General features: G+C 40.3%; 1 protein-coding gene across 1 annotated transcript in view; it reads right to left on the bottom strand.

Moving 5' to 3' along the window:
* Nucleotides 1–837: 837 nt before the first annotated feature.
* LOC118820287 (pyroglutamylated RF-amide peptide receptor) overlaps nt 838–16,539 on the bottom strand; it is a 33,766-nt gene continuing 18,064 nt past the window's right edge. Inside the window, exons 3-6 of the mRNA XM_036588571.1 lie at nt 13,384–13,445; nt 10,824–11,056; nt 8,982–9,079; nt 838–1,295 (exon numbers count right to left, since the gene is read on the bottom strand). Coding sequence (XP_036444464.1) covers nt 838–1,295; nt 8,982–9,079; nt 10,824–11,056; nt 13,384–13,445 — 851 coding nt within the window. The remainder of the gene's footprint in view (nt 1,296–8,981; nt 9,080–10,823; nt 11,057–13,383; nt 13,446–16,539) is intronic.

Genomic DNA, 16,539 nt, shown 5'->3' with positions numbered 1-16,539 from the left:
GAAGTGGCAGCATTTGTGAAGGATATTTGATACATTTAAGCTCCAGAAACAAGGAGTTAAAATGTCTTACATGGCATTTGCAATGTGTAATTCACAGTCAGCACATGAGCAGTGCGTCCGTCTCAACACTGTTACATTATATTAATGCACCTGGCAGTAAATCCACTGATGGAAAAAATACCTAAGGTGGGGAATTCCACTGAAATTTGGACTGCTGTTCAACTGCCACTAAAACAAACAGGTAGGAGTTAATTTGGACTAGGTCAGTGGTCCTGGCTTATCCCTATCCTGCACTGTTGAGTTCCAAAGCACTTCCTTCAACTTTAGAACTAACTGGTGAGTTGGGATCTGTTTGAGCAGAAAAAACAACAAAAGTATTCACTCGAGGACCAGAATTGAGAACCACTTGATGAGGCACACGGTATGATATTGGCAAGTTTGATCTGGTTCCGTGCTGGGCTATGAAGCTCCATGAACACTATTCTGGGACCAGACAGATGTAAAAAAAAACCTGGTTCAAAAATGTAGATGCAATCTCTGCCATGATCTGCTCAATATTGTGAATCCAAGACTCAAAACTTCAAACGCAGAGTGTAGGGTTCTTCTCAGGCTACATCGCTAAATTGCTACATTATAAAAGACAGATTCTGTCAAATGAAAGACCACCTGCCCTCTATCAGACACTTTTACAATTCTCTCCATGTCGTTTTGCATTAGATCTTTGACCCTGGAGCTGCTGTCGTGTCCCACCTTAGTGCTGGGAGCACTGGTGAGAGCTTCTCATAGCCATTGTTTATAGCCACTTTATCTACTGGGAATGTCAGTCAGCGGCTGTTCTCAGTCAAAGGCGCTGCGCACGTGTGGCGGGTCAGTAACGCTCAGGATCACAGTGGCTGAGCTCCTATTGAGCCGGATGGCACTGAACAGGTTCATGTGAGGAAAGGACTGGGATGTGAGCCTGTCCGGCTCTGGTGTGCCATTGTGTTCGGCCTCCCAGGCCACCTTGCTCCAGGGCCGCAGCCCAGACCGTCTCTCTGTCCGCTCCGTAGTTGTCCTTGGTTCCAAAGAGGAGATGCCCACCCGGGACCGACCTCTCCACAGGTAGATGGAGTCCAGGCTGCAGCAGCACCCGTCTCCGGGACTCCGCCCCTGGGTCAGGAGGGCAAGCATGTCCCTTTTGAAGTTGGTGTTGAGGGCGGCGTAGACCAGTGGGTTGCATACAGAGTTACTGAAGCCCAAGATCTGCACCAGGCTGACCAGCAAAAACTCAGAGTCCAGATCCAGATCCAATTTACCTGGAAGGTGGGAAATAGAGTTGTTAGACAATGGAGGTAACTGTGGTATTCTTTTGTGATTATTGTTAGTAAACAGTCAGAAGGGCCATTTCGATTTTGCTACATTATTATGTTATGAATTATGTTTGCATTTGGCAGGGCAGCACAATATCTTTCCGTCCAAGCGTATTTTAGTGGCCAGTCCACTTTCCAAAAACTCACTCCCACAACGTTTTCTCACAAGAAGGAATTCAAATGTTTGTGAATGACAGCCACAACAAATTCAAGACCACAGAAAATGCAACATGTCCAAAAGTTGTTTATTTTGGGGCCTTAAAGTTTGTAAATTTGTAACTCACTCGCTCAATTCCATTCAGTAGGTTGAAGATTCTCCATATGGGGGCGCTATTACCACTCAAGTAGCTTTTTGTGTCTTTTATAAGAGTGGTGTCTCATAACAATGACACTGTATCCTTATTGATATTAGTGCTAAATTTTCATTTTTGCAACAACATTTGTAACGTTTTCTGCATGTCTTGGGTCCACAAACCTGATAATCATGTAAAGTTAGAAAACCAGCCTGTTTTCACAGAAGAACCAAAGTTTCCAGAAGAATAAATTTATTTCTGATGTAGAAATGGTTGTACACGTCTCATAAAATACTTGTATATAAATTTCCCAGAGGACCAAAATGGAAAAGTCAGTTTACATTAAAAAATATCAAACAGCAAATCTGCCCAAATGGAGATGGGATTTTTCTTATTCAGCTATAGCTAAATTACCTGTTCATTTCACTTTAGATTGAGCTTATCCATCAAAGTCACAGGTAGATGGACAGTTGTTTGGGATGGTTAAAGGGGACAATGTTAAGGCCAGTGGCTCTCAGTCCTAGTCCTGACCACCTGTTTTGTTTCTGCATCACCTGCTCTAACACACCTGATTGAGCTCATCAGTTCTTTAGTAAGCAAAGCTTGAGTGAAGGCAGTTTTGTTACATCAACAAAAACACTTTAACAAAAACATGTTCAAAGCCCTGGGAAGGAGGCATGTATATTATATGGGCAAAGGTATTGGGACACACCTCTTAATCACTGAATTCAGGTGTTTTATTCAGTCTCATTGCCATAGGTGTATAAAATCAAGCACCTAGCCATGCAGCCTGCATTTACACACAGTAGTGAAAGAATGGGTCGTTCTAAAGAGCTCACTGAAATTGGGTGTGGTGCTGTAATAGGACACCACCACTGCAACAAGTCAGTTTGTTAAATTTCTTCCCTCCTAGATGTTCCACGATCAACTGTGAGTGTATTATTGAAATGTAGAATCATTTAGGAATCACAGCAACTCAGCCATGAAGTGTCAGACCACAAAAAGTTACAGAGCTGGTCAAAGAGTGCTGAGGCATAAAAGTCTCCAGCACCAACACGTTCCAAACCTCCTCTGGCATTAACAGCAGCACAAAAATTGTGCACCAGGAGCTTCATGGCATGAGTTTCCATGGCCGAGCAGCTGCATGTAAGCCTCACATCACCAAGCACAAAGCCAAGCATCAGGGGAGAATGGTGTAAAGTACGCCACCACTGGACTCTGGAGCAGCGGAAAAGCATTCTGTGGAGTGATGAATCATGCTTCAGTCTGATGGACGAGTCTGGGTTTGGCGAATGCCAGGAGAACATTACCTGCCTGACTGCACTGTGCCAGCTGTAAAGTTTGACTGTCCCTCACAGAGCCCTGACCTCAACCCCATCAAACACCTTTGGGATGAACTAGACTGAATGGGCATTAACCGGTGAACTCCCACATTCACTATCCAAAATCTTGTAGAAAGCTTCCCAGAAGAGTGGAAGCTGTTAGAGCTGCAAAGGGGGACCAACTCCGTATTAACACTGATGGATTTATAATGGGATATCATAAAAGCGTGTAATGTGTAGGTGTCCCAATACTTTTGTCCATATAGTATATTTCCCAAAACAGGATTTCATCTTATTAAGCTGGATAACATATGTCCAAAGTGAGGACTGTCCAGTAAGAATGTCCTTAAACTGTTCTTCTAGAGGACAGCTTTGACTTATGGCTTAGTATTTTCACAAAATCTCAATTAGTTTCCTACAAAACCACATAAGCAAGTCTGTTCAAGATTACTTAACAACTCGACATGGTTCAAGCCAAGTATGTGATAATGTAGTCATGAAGTTAGCACAATACTAAGCGGTGGGGTGCAAGCTTCCATTACAAAATTAAAGACACATTTCAGATGCTATGCATATCTTGGCTGGCTGACTCCATTTGGGATGAGGCAAAAATGTTGTACATTTCTGTGAGCCGATAAGTGTATTTCTTTTATAATCTAGCCTGGCTGTCCAAATTACATTCCGTACTGAAGTCAAATTATCTGTATTGGTGTCAATATTCACAAATTTTGAAAGCCCTGCTTTGGGGTGTCAGGACTGAGTGTTGGGTTTATGGTTATGACACCTCAGTCACGCTCTGTTCTTTTCTGATTTACATATTCATGACATTTTTACGTAGAAAAGTTACTACAGCAACAAAGTGCTTCTCTGTAAGTAGCGTGGGTATAATTTCATCTCATTTTAGAAAGTACTGTTTTGACTCACCATCTATTAAAATCTTTTAGATGTAAAGCACACCAATAAGTCACACAAAAGAAAATACACCATGGTGTGTTTGCGCAGAAGGAGAGTTATTTTAGCCCCAGAGTACACAGGCCAGGTCTCATACTGACACAACAAAGCTTTTAAAATAACACCAACTGAAATGTACAATAAGTAATCACACATTTTATATGTAATTATGACTAAGCTTTGCACAGTCATGCTATTTATGCAAAATATCACATATCTACAATTCCAGCCAAATGTTTGGACACACCCGAATGGATGTATCTTTAGTGACCTAAAAGCACACGCTTAAAGGAAAATTCAAAAAATTTTTGAAACTTTTCAACTGAGATTATTTGCAGTGGTGTTAAAAGGAACCGTAACATCTACAATGCAAATATATCCATTTTATTTATTATCCGTAACCACCTGTGAGTTTTTTGGGGAATATTTTGACTTGCAATGCCCTGGATGTAGCTCTGTACCTTCCCAAAACTATGCTACACTATCTATCTATCTACATATATATACACATATATATATATATATACACATATACACACACACACACACACACATACATATACACACACACACACACACACACACACACACACACATATATATATATATATATATATATATATATATATTTTATAAAAACTGATGTAGAATGCGTTTTGTTTTTCATATGTTAATATACACTATATGGCCCAAAGTATGTGGACACCTGACATCTATATGTGCTTGCATCCTATTATCTCATTCCAAAACCATGGATATTAATATGGACTCCCACCCCCCCACCCCCTCGATTTGCAGCTGTAACAGACTCCACGCTTCTGGGAAGCTTTCCACAAGATTTTGGAGTGTGTCTGTGGGAATGTGTGTCCATTCAGTCAAGAGAGCATCTGTGAGGTCAGACACTGATATTGGACGAGAAGGCCTGGCTCACAATCAACATTCCAATCGAAGTAAGGGCTCTGTGCAGGCCACTGGAGTTCCTCCACACCAAACTTGTCAAACCATATCTTTATGGAGCTCACTTTGTACACATGGGCACACATGCTGTGTGGTAGAGCCTTCCCTAAAATGCTGCCTAAACTGCTGCCACAAGGTTGCAGGAATATAATTGTCTAAAATGTCTTCGTGTGCTGTAGCATTACTATTACTCTTCACTGGAAATAAGGGGAAAGCCTAAAAAACAGCACCAGCCCCTCACAGCTCTTGTGCTAATACATCTTCTAGAGGCAGTTTGGAGCTCTGTAGTGAGTGATGCAACAGAGAACAGGCGATTTGTATGTGCTACGCAATTCAGCACTCTGCGACCCAGCTCTTAGTATGCATGGTCTACCGCTTCGTAGCTGAGCTGTTTTTGCTCATAGACACTCCCATGTCTCAGTAATGGCACTTAAATTGACCTGGGCGCTTCCTGCAGGGCAGAAATTTCATGAAATGGATTTTTTTTATATTTTTTTCTCCCCAATTTAGTCGTCTCCAATTCCACCCGCTAGTTAGGACTCCCCCAGTCACACGATGCTATCAACGCTAGGAGGGTGAAGGCTAACACAGGCTTCCTCCGAGACCTGTGAAGCCAACCACCGCTTCTTTTCGAACTGCCGCTCACGCAACGTCAGCTAACAGACACCTGCGCTGTCTAGCATCGCGCTGAGTGATGGGGGAGAAGGGCAGCCATCCCACCCACCCAGAGAGAGCGAGGCCAGTTGTGCTCTCTTGGACTCCCGGCTACGGACGGCTGTAGCATCACCAGGGATCGAACTCGCCATCTCCTGATGATAAGACCAACGCTTGGACGGTTGCGCCACTCGGGAGCTGACAGTGCCTTGTTTAAAGTCAGTGAGCTCTTCAGTGCGACCCATTCTACTGCCAGTGTTTGTCTATGGAGACTGCAAGGCTATGTGCTTGATTTTATACACCTGATAGCAAAGGTTGTGGCTGAAACACATGAATGCAATAATTAGAAAAGGTGTCTACATACCCATATAGTGTAGGTGTCTACAAAAAATCCTCAGCCTAAATGCTTAGATGGGGCAAAAGGTTTCAGTTGCTTTGTTCGAGATAATCGGGTCACTATGTTTTATATAAAAGCAGGTGAATTGCTTTGGGGGCCTGTGGTTTAGCAGGAAGGATGAGGAGCAGAGGTGAAGTGGATGAGAGAGCTGGTGATGTGTGTAATAGTGATGTTTTGGTCTGTTGTGCAGTAAGGATGTTTTGATCAGAGGAATTTTCAAAAGATAGAGACAGGTGAAGAAGGTGAAAGAAACATGAAGAGTGGACATGAGAAAACAGGCCATAAAAATATTTATTTAATTATCCTTTTGATGTTTCATTCAAAATGTTTACAAATTTAACATTTATTTGAAATACAGTGAGTTAAAGAAAAAAAAACTACGTTTGATAAAATCTCAAATCTATGCGTGCCACAATTGTTAGCACATCTAGAAATTCTTATGAGTGAAATCTAACTGGAGTACATTCATATTTTATGTTTTTAAATTTAACTGAGTGATTAGAAACACTTAGATGTTCAGCCATGATTTTCTGTTTCACTGGGGTATAAATATGAGGTGAGACACAGGCTAAACTCCCCTAGTCATCCATCACTATGAGAAAGACCTGAAAATACAGCAGTGATGTGCGACTAAAGGCTGTAGAGCTGCAAAAATCAGGAAATGGCTAAAAGAAAACAGCTAAACAGTTGAAAACGCCCAGTTCCACTATTGGAGAAATGATGCAAGGATGTTTATACTGATGCATATGTTTATACTGACCCCACACACAGCGAGGAGGATAGTTTGACTAGCTAAGGAATCTCCAAGGATCACAGATGGGGAACAGTTGCAGGCATTATTCAGGTCTTGGGGTCAGAACTTCTCTCAAACTACAATAAGACACCACCTACATAACCACAAGTTGTTTGGAAGAGTTGCCAGAAGAAAGCCTCTGCTTTCAAGGACCAATTATCTTATGCAAATCTTGTTAATTAGCACCTACAGTCTGCCTGCCATTGCAGGAATTTTCAGTGGAACGGTATTCTGTGGTCAGATGAAACCAAAACAGAGCTTTTTTGCAACAAACACTAGAGGTGGGGCTGGTGTCGACATAAAGATGGCCACCCAGAGAAGTATCTCATCCCCACTGTGAAGTATGGTGGTGGATCTGTGATGTTGTGGGGCTTAAAGGCCCTGGACAACTTGATTGGGTACATGGTATCATGGATTCCATCAAGTACCAGCCAATATTATATCAAAATCTGAGTCGGTCGGATCTTCTAGCAGGACAATGATTCAAAGCACACCATAAAATCAACAAAAAATGATCTACTGACACACAACTTCTGATGTGTTTGGGCCTCATCCTGCCCCTGATGCTCCTAGATTGCAAATCAGTGTTTGCTTGATGAACCCCTTTCTCTGCACCTTGATGCATATAGGTACACATCAGGGGTCGCAACCCAAATGTTAAGAAAAGCCATTCTGTCCTTTCAACAAAAATCAAACCACCTTGGGAGCCTCAACATTTTATGTCTATTTTATTGAAGTAACGTTTAGCATCTTGGCTGTTAATGTGTCTCAGTATGTGCTAATATACTAGTATAGGATAAAGAATAAAAAGCAAAAGACTTACTTTGCTCTGCTTAAAACTTGAGCTCAGCTATGGGCGCTTTTCTCACAGGAAACTTTTCCGCAAAAGTAGAATAGTTTCTTGTAAAATGTCTCTCAACATTTAACTTTTTAACGAGACTAAAGTTTCCCGCTCCACCTTAAATGGTGCCTGAGGCGCCAAAATGTAACTGCTGCACCATTTAAGGTGGAACAGAAAAACTCGAACGAGAAGCTGGAGAATCGACTTCAGCTTTGCGACTTTTTAGTGTTTGACAGTTTCTTGTTGCAGATTAAACGTATCAGGAAACCAGCTGGAGTGATTATAAATGCAGATAAGTCCATTCAGCTCCAAATTATCTATGTTCATATTAAATCTTTCTCTTTGCCTTGTTGTTAGCTACTAGCTAGGCAAGACTGTTGTCTGTGTTGCTATGGTGACCAGCAGTCTGTGCTGATCTTCAGGGTTAAAGGGTGAATTAGCAGTTCTACATTAACTCCAGTGTTTAAGACTATTTAGTATTAAACTGCGTTGAACGATCAGCAGAGCTTTATTTTACTGTAAAGGAGGATTATTTTATTTTTACCTACAAATCTAATTCTGCTGTGGAGCCACAACAGGGCAGTAGAAGAGACACATGTTGCCGACCCCTGGTATACATGCACCTTTGCAGAAGTATAAGCCAGCCTTAAGAATTAGCTGTTCCTTATCAGTGTGAAGCAGAAGGTGCATCAGCCAGCAGAGTGTGTGATACAGTACGCCCTAAGAAACACGAGACTACTAAAGCATTCACACTGGTGAAGAGTGATCAAGTGGAGAGAGAAAAATGTTGTGAGATATCTGACAGGTAAGAAAAGAGGGATGAGAACAAAAAGCAGATGCTGATTTACACCTATATATAAGATAATCCACGTGCATTAGGATAAGGGAAAGTCAAAGAAGAGTAAGCGAAAAACAGGAGTTTCCAAAAGCGGAGTTCAATTATTAGAAGTTGTAGAGATTATGGGACTCCTAACAACCACCTGCAAGACTGATAGACCCTCTCAGCATGATATCGTCATGTGACTGGGGGAGACCTAGCCAGGTAGAACTAGCAAAACTGCTTAGAAAACAAACAAAAAAAAATAGACATTGTCAATCGTTGAAATGCAATAATTGTGACAGGCCTACAAGCAGAAGGAACTCCAGGTGTGTGTAAGTCATGAAACAAATTAAAATGTAGAATGTGCATCAAGCAGGAGAGACAGAAGCTGGAAGGGATTTGGACACTAAATATGTTTGTGACTGTGGAAGGTGATTTTGTTGCCATAGTGAAGTGAGTGAGGCAAGAGGGGGGGTGTTTGTGAAGCAGAGGCAAGATGAAGTGAAGTGTGATGTGAATGTGTTACTGTGGTTGGGCAGAATGCCAGGTGTGTGTGTGTGTGTGTGTGTGTGTGTGTGTGTGTGTGTGTGTGTGTTTGTGTTACCATAGTCCAACAGCAGTGAGACGAGGTGAAATGGAGCCCAGCACGCGCCGAACAACAGCACCACCGTGGCCATCATCCTCACTGCCCTCTTCTTCCTCCTGTACATGACCCAGTCACCATGGCAAAATGTTAATCGCATACAGCTGTATGCAAAATATTGCTGCAAACGTCAGTTACTTCACATTTGATCAACTTAAAAATCAAAAAGAAACCGTAAATTGCCAATGTTCGGATGCCCTGCTAATTTAGTACTGACTAGCACCCTTTTTGACAGATATCACAGCATGCAAATGTTTTTATAGCCAGCTATGGGTCTTTCTCCTCTTGTCTTAGAAATTTTTTTATCCACCGTTCATTGCAGGATGCTTCTAGTTCTACAATATTCTTATATTATATTTACCCACCAATTTTAATTAATGTTCGAGTCTGGTGACTGTGATGGCCATTCCAAAAGCTTCAATCTGCATTTCTTGCGTTCCTGTTGTAGAAGCCAGCCTCTTTTCAGCATCAGTTTCTGGCTGCCACACAAACCCCAAGCTTAACAGATCCACCCCACGCTTAACAGTTGGCACGGTGTTCTTTTCATTAAATGCTGTTTTTCTTTCCTCTAAATACACCTTTGGTGATTTTGGCCAAAGAGTTTTATTTAACTATGTCAGGTTACAGCACTTTTTTCCAAAATGCCTCTGTTTTGCATACAGCAGATGTTGACTTTTTTGTGATGAGGTCGAAGGTGAGTGTTTCCTTACTGATTACTCTTCCATGCAGATCATGTTTGTGCAAGCAATGCTGTAGAGTAGAACGGTGCACCACCACTTCTGGCTCCTGGTCTTTTTTTTTTCATATTGCTCTCGTTGTGTTATTGTTTTGCTCTCCGGTGTCGACCATAGAAGGATGGGTTCCCCTTTTGAGTCTTGGTTCCTCTTAAGGTTTCTTCCTCTTGCTCTTGGGAGGTTTTTCCTTGCCACTGTGTCCTTTGGCTTGCTCACTGGGGCTTGGACCCAGATTTTCTGTAAAGCTGCTTTGTGACATCTGTTATATATAAATTTGACTTAACTGTATCTTCTAAACATTCCTGCAGGTCCTTTGCTGTCATATTGGGTTTTGCTTTGTCTTTCTGGCCAACATACAAGCTCTTAATAGCCTTCCTGTATAGCCTTCAGTCAGCTTCATTTTCTGATCCTGAGCTGCTGTTTGATGCAAGGTTTGACGAGTCAGAGAATTTATTACATTCTGGAATTGTCATCAGCTGACACATTTGGGTGGTCTTCACAAATGAGTTAGAATAGTTAGGGTATTGGGATGGGTATTTGACCCTCGTGCAATGTTGGCACACTGTCACCAGTTTATCTATCACTCTTCGCCCATCATTATTGGAAATGAGGGCAAAAATGATTTTGCTTGTTCTAGCTCTTAAATTTTCCATGTCAAACAGCTTGCCTAATCAACCATCCAAAGTAGACTGATTTTTCCAGTTTAGAGCACAAGGTCTATTCAAATCAACAGCTGCTTTCACAATAGCTGCTGCCAAAGAGCTACTTTACGAAGCTCTTGACCTAAAACCCATGATGTGTAAGCAATGACCAAGGTTACAGGATAAAGGAAAATAAAGGCGTTTCTCATAAAGCCCATTGTGAGCACAATATTGCAGATTTTACTCCAACACTCCAAAAACATCATAAAAAACTACTGGGCAGAGTTTGAATCTTATTCTTTGCGTCATACATCGATTCTTGCATTTACAGCTCCTTTTCTTTAGAAACATTTTCCTTCTTTAGAAAACTCAGCTCTGCCACTTAGCTGATATACAATTCCTCATTACAGATATTACACATTCCTGACCTGGTGATCTTGTTGATTTCGGAGCCTGGCAGGGTCTGGAACATGGCCTCATGCACTCTGTGCTTTCCCCATAGCTCTCTCATAATCTTCCCATACAGAACCGCCATGGTCAACATGGGAACCAGAAAGACCAGCACAGAGAGGCAGGCGGTGTAGCCACGTCTCTGCTGGGGGTTTGGCCACACCTCCAGGCAACAGGTGTGATGAACATCAAACAGGAAGTCATATTTTACCTGTAGGTTTAAAGCAGAGAATTTATAGTGAGAACTGACACTTAATAATGTCTTCTGGGTTTGTTAGACGCTAGAGGGCACTACTGAGCAATGAATGGCTTTCCTACAGAACTTTTATAAATGCTTAATCACTTTTACACAGATAAATGCAATTTGCTCAACACAGAAAAGCTTATTTCAACACTGCTCTTATATTAGGAGTGCTTTTGAACTCCAGTTCAAACACGGTTCCACTGCTAGTTGTCCCATGTATGACCAAAATAATAACCATAAATAAAACTTCAGCTGTAGGTCTTTCTAACAGTGTCTTATGTACATTCATGACGTCAGTAAGTTCAAACCACTTTATTCAGCCTATGAGGTGATCAGCTCACCAACCAATTGGCAGTAATGCCAACTAATTAGCTGTCAGAAGCAGTAATGCCAGGGTCCTACTGCCTAAAACCAAAATTAAAGAAAGTACCCACATAAACTATGACATAAACATGACTACCACATGAAACACAAAAAATGGCCAGAACCTTTTCGGCCAGAAGAATTTTTTGTTTTAAGCCATTTGGCTCCCTTCACCCCTATTCGCTGAGGACTCTCTTGCGGCCGCCCCTATAGCGTTATGCAGTGTTTATTTGGTATAATTGGGGAAATAGGAAGCGGCCAGTCTCCACTTAAACTGGCTCTGATTGAAGTGTCAAGCTCAATGTGAAGTTCAACCAGTAACTCAAATCTGGGTAATCTATGCAGAAGGGTTGCAAATTTATCTTCTTATCCCATGTATGTTTGGATGATCCAAATATGGAATTACGCAGAAGAGGATTTTCAATCATCCTCTATGTACACACATTGTTGCATTTATTACAAATAATACAATTTTTACATTCTACTTTATTTAATATTTTATTTTTAAAGAAATGAAAAATAAGGATTATTTCAAATAAAAAAAAATGAAATGGACAGGAAACAGATATTCAAACACTGCATAAACACATACTGTGAGAAAACAGTGATGTGACAACGTGTAATTTTGCTTCAGGAACTTCTGACATTTTAGACAATCATATGCCTCCAACTTCGTAGCAACAGTTCAGGCAGCAGTTTGGGGAAGGCCCTTACCACACAGCATGACTGAGCCCCTGTGCACAAAGCAGCTCCATAAATACATGGTGTGAGGAGGTTGGTGTGGAGGAACTCCAGTGGCCTGCACAGAGTCCTGACATCAACCCCAATGAACACCTTTGGGATGAACTGGGACGTCCATTGTGAGTCAGGCCCTCTCGTCCAACATCAGTGTCTGACTTCACAAATGTTCTTTAGACTGAATGGGCACAAATTCCCACAGACACACTCCAAACTCTCGTGGGAAGCTTCCCAGAAAAGTGGAGGCTGTTACAGCTGCAAAGGGGCAACTCCATATTAATGCCTGTGGTTCTGGAACAAGATGTCCAACAAATCATACAGGTGTGATGGTCAAGTGTCCACCTACTTGTGGCCATATACTTTTTACTTCTAGGTTTTGTTATTTTTCCTCATTAAGTCACTATTTTTGTAGAATCTATTTTGCTGCTATGGAAAGTAAACAATCTCATATTGTCAGTCTCTTGGTTGTGTCTCTATGGTGTCATTAATCAGAAACTCATCATCAGTCATCAAAAGTCTCCTACTGTCCTTCTCTGTTCTTGTTGACGTTCTTTAAGAAAAGGATCTTAACGAACACTCAGTAGTCAACGAATGCATGTCTAATGTGTTAATGATCCCCATGTGGAATTTTCCTTTTCATTTTTCTCAGAAAAATAGCCACTACAGAAGACTGTGAGTAGAGCTACAAAGTGGCATCGTGTTTAGATGCACTCAGACTGACCAGCCTTTATGGAAGAAAATATGAATATCCATATCCATCAAAGGTTTTTTTTTACAACCTTTATGAACAGTAGGACAAAATCCCAGCCCTTGAGAACTGTAATGCAACTGTTAGTTAATTCAGATCATGTGATCATAATGGGTTTGAAGAACCCTTGAAAGAAAAGTACTGGATATATGCACTGTTTCAATCTCTCTCTCTCTCTCTCTCTCTCTCTCTCTCTCTCTCACACTCTCTAATATGATATAAAGATGAAGCCAAATGGGCCACATACTGTTCACATAGTAATATGGTGAAATTAGACAAATCATATATGTTTTAAACAAAGAGAAATAGCAAAAATATGGGTCAACACAACAGTGATAATGACATTTAATGACGCTTGAACCCAAACTAAAGAACACAGTGTAGCACTGATGAATCTGAATGACTGTGAACAAACTTCATCCCCGATGACTATATAGACACTTACCTCTACTTTCTGGACAAACCACATGGGTGCTGCTATTGCCAAAGCAACCAGCCACACAAACACTGTAAGACAAACAAGACGTACACAGGTCACACAGTACACCTGGGCAATATATACAAATATTTAGCACGACATTTTTTTTTAGTTTAAAAATCGCAGATGATTAGATGGTTTAGACTAGCTTTCTATTCTATTGGCAGTGTATGTGCTTGTTTTTAAACATTAACTGTTTTAATGAATTAAATACAACAGCATTTCCAAAAAAGTTGGGACGCTGTGCAAAATGTAAATAAAAACAAAATTCAAATAAAAAATGCAAATCATTTAAACCCTACATGTCACTGAAAATAGTACAAAGACGAAATATCAAATGTTGAAACTTTGAACTTTGAAATTTTATTGTGTTTTGAAAAATATATGCCTATTTTGAATTTGATGCCAACAACAGGTATCAAAAAAGTTGGGACGGGGGCCTGTTTACCACTGTGCTTCATCACCTCTTCTTTAACACTCTGTAAGTGTTTGGGAACTGAGGAGACACTGCTGTAGTTAGAAAGTTTTCTCATTCTTGTTTGACACAGGATTTCAGCTGCTCATTCGTTTTGGGTCTTCATTTCATAATGCGCTAAATGTTATCAGTGGTGACAGATCTGGACTGCAGGCAGGTCAGTTTAGCACCCAGACTCTTTTAATACAGAGCAATGCTGTTGTAAATAATCAAGGCCTTCCCTGAAAAAGACGTCGTCTGGATGGCAGCATATGTTGCCAAAACATGTATATCATTCAGCATTAATGGTGCCTTCACAGATGTGCCAGTCCCCCATGCCATGTGCACTAATGCCCCCTATACCATCATGAATACTGGCTTTTGAACTGTGCACTGATAACAAGCTAAGTGGTCTTTAGCCCAGAGGACCAGTGTCCATGATTTCCAAAAAGAATTTCAAATGTTGATTCGTCGGACCACAGGACACTTTTCCACTTCCCCTCTGTCCATTTTAAATGAGCTCGGGCCCAGAGAAGGTGGCAGTGAACCGTATTATGAATATTATATTATGAACCGTAGATGATGAAAAGCAAAAGTTCTTTGCTATTTTATGTTGAGAAACGTTATTCTTGAATTGTTGTACTATTTGATCATGCAGTCTTTCACAGAGTGGTGAGCCCCTTCTCATCTTTACTTCTGAAAGACTCCGCCTCTCTGAGATGCTCTTTATACCCAATCATTGGTCAGTTACTGGTCTGTTGCCAATTAACCTTCATGTATTTTTTAGCATTACACAAATTCACCAGCCTTTTGTTGCCCCATCCCAACTTTTTTGGAATATATTTTACAAAAAAACAATAAAATCTCTCAGTTTAAACATTTGATATGTTGTCTTTGAAACACTTTAAATGAAATATAGAGTTTAAATGATTAGCATATCATTGCATTTAGCTTTTATTTACATTTTACACAGCGTTCCAACTTTTTTGGAAATCGGGTTGTAATATAATACAGAGTAACCCAATATCTCAAAAACTACTACACTTGTCATTTTAAAAGATGTTACAGCAAACATGCATTCACAAGCTCCTTCTAGAGACACTCTGCTGTTGTCAAATGACTTTTTAAGGTCCTAAACTAACCCATAATAAAATGTTGTAACAATAAAAGTGAATAAAACATTGTGCACATATTAATATTATTTTGCAAACTGAAAGTAAATTAGTCCTCTCTCGTTCAAAAACAATATCCAGTTACATCACCCCTTCACCCAGGCCTATTACACAGTGCTTTAGAGTTGGCACTAACAGATTATTAGCGACTTCACAAGCAAAGCCTCACAAAGCTTTGATAAAGAATAAGGGACAAAAGCATCAGAGCATGAAAACATCAGAGGGAAAGCTTGTGGCAAACTTCACAAACTGGCAGCAGTGGACAGCGTATTACTAAATCATCAAAACAAGCTGGTTTCTAAATTAACATTCTACCACTGTAACATCACACAACCATAAAAAGAGGTCTATAGATAGAGATAGAGGTCTAGATATCTAAGCACGACAAAGTGTCTGAAGTCTTACTACTCAGAAGCAGCATAGATACCACTTTACAATAACGATACAACTAAAAAGCGTCTATGAATGGTTTAAAGGTAGTTATATAATGATTATTAATTTGCTCATAATCACCTTAACATAAGCACTTTAAGAAGAATTAATAATCAGTTATTGTACATAAATTAAAAGGGCAGCAGTGGCTTGTTGTTTGCCAAATAGTGAGCCCACCATCATCCATACTGCTGAACCTCAGATCTTGCTGATTACTCATCTTACTTTGTTTTCTCCATCAGTCAGCATTAAACCTGTCACCTTCTTCAAATTCATTTTTATCAAATATTATGACTCACTGGTGCTTTTTTTAATTTACATGGTTGCTTTAAAGTTAAAAAAAATCAATTTCAATGCTTTTCAAGACTAGCGCATGACTCAGATACGGCACATATTAAACATCTATTTTATTCAAACCTATTGGCTGAAGAAAAACATATGCTTTAACCTTCCACAGACTTTTCAGTGGGTTTGACGTCAGTTCTGCCGTCCTCTAGTCCTTCATCATCAGTCAGTTTAGATTATAAGACTGCCATGGTTTTTAATACAATCTTTTTTTGCCCTCCAATCTGATCCAAGATCTTTTATATCAGCTGATACTGAGTTCGATCTGTTGCTTGTGTTTTCAAATATAATAGACCTGCACAATTACTATATGATTATGCTTCTCTGCTGCTTTGACCATTTTATAGTATGTGTGAAAATTATTTTTGCTGCTATAAAACACGAGTGCCTCGACGTGAGCATGTTACAAAGGATGCAACATCAAGGATTGACAGAAAAAGCAGAATAAGGCTGTTGTCAGTGTTCTCATTAGCTTATTTGAAGGAGGAGCCTCCGTTACTCACTCAGCTCACAAACATTTCCCCTTGGATGACTGTGAATTCTAAAACATTTTAAAATGTATTCTTCTGCCTATTGCTCACTTTTTTGTGCTACTGAATTTTAACACCAGTACAAGCTCCTAAAAAGCTAAGCCGTATGTTAATTTCAGCCAATAAATCCAAGTCTTTATTTATTTACAAACCCAATTCCAAAAAAAGTTGGGAAATGAAAATGAAAACA

This window comes from Colossoma macropomum, unplaced genomic scaffold (assembly GCF_904425465.1).
Source record: "Colossoma macropomum unplaced genomic scaffold, Colossoma_macropomum, whole genome shotgun sequence".
Lineage (NCBI taxonomy): Eukaryota > Metazoa > Chordata > Actinopteri > Characiformes > Serrasalmidae > Colossoma > Colossoma macropomum.
This window is presented reverse-complemented; position numbering and strand designations above follow the sequence as displayed.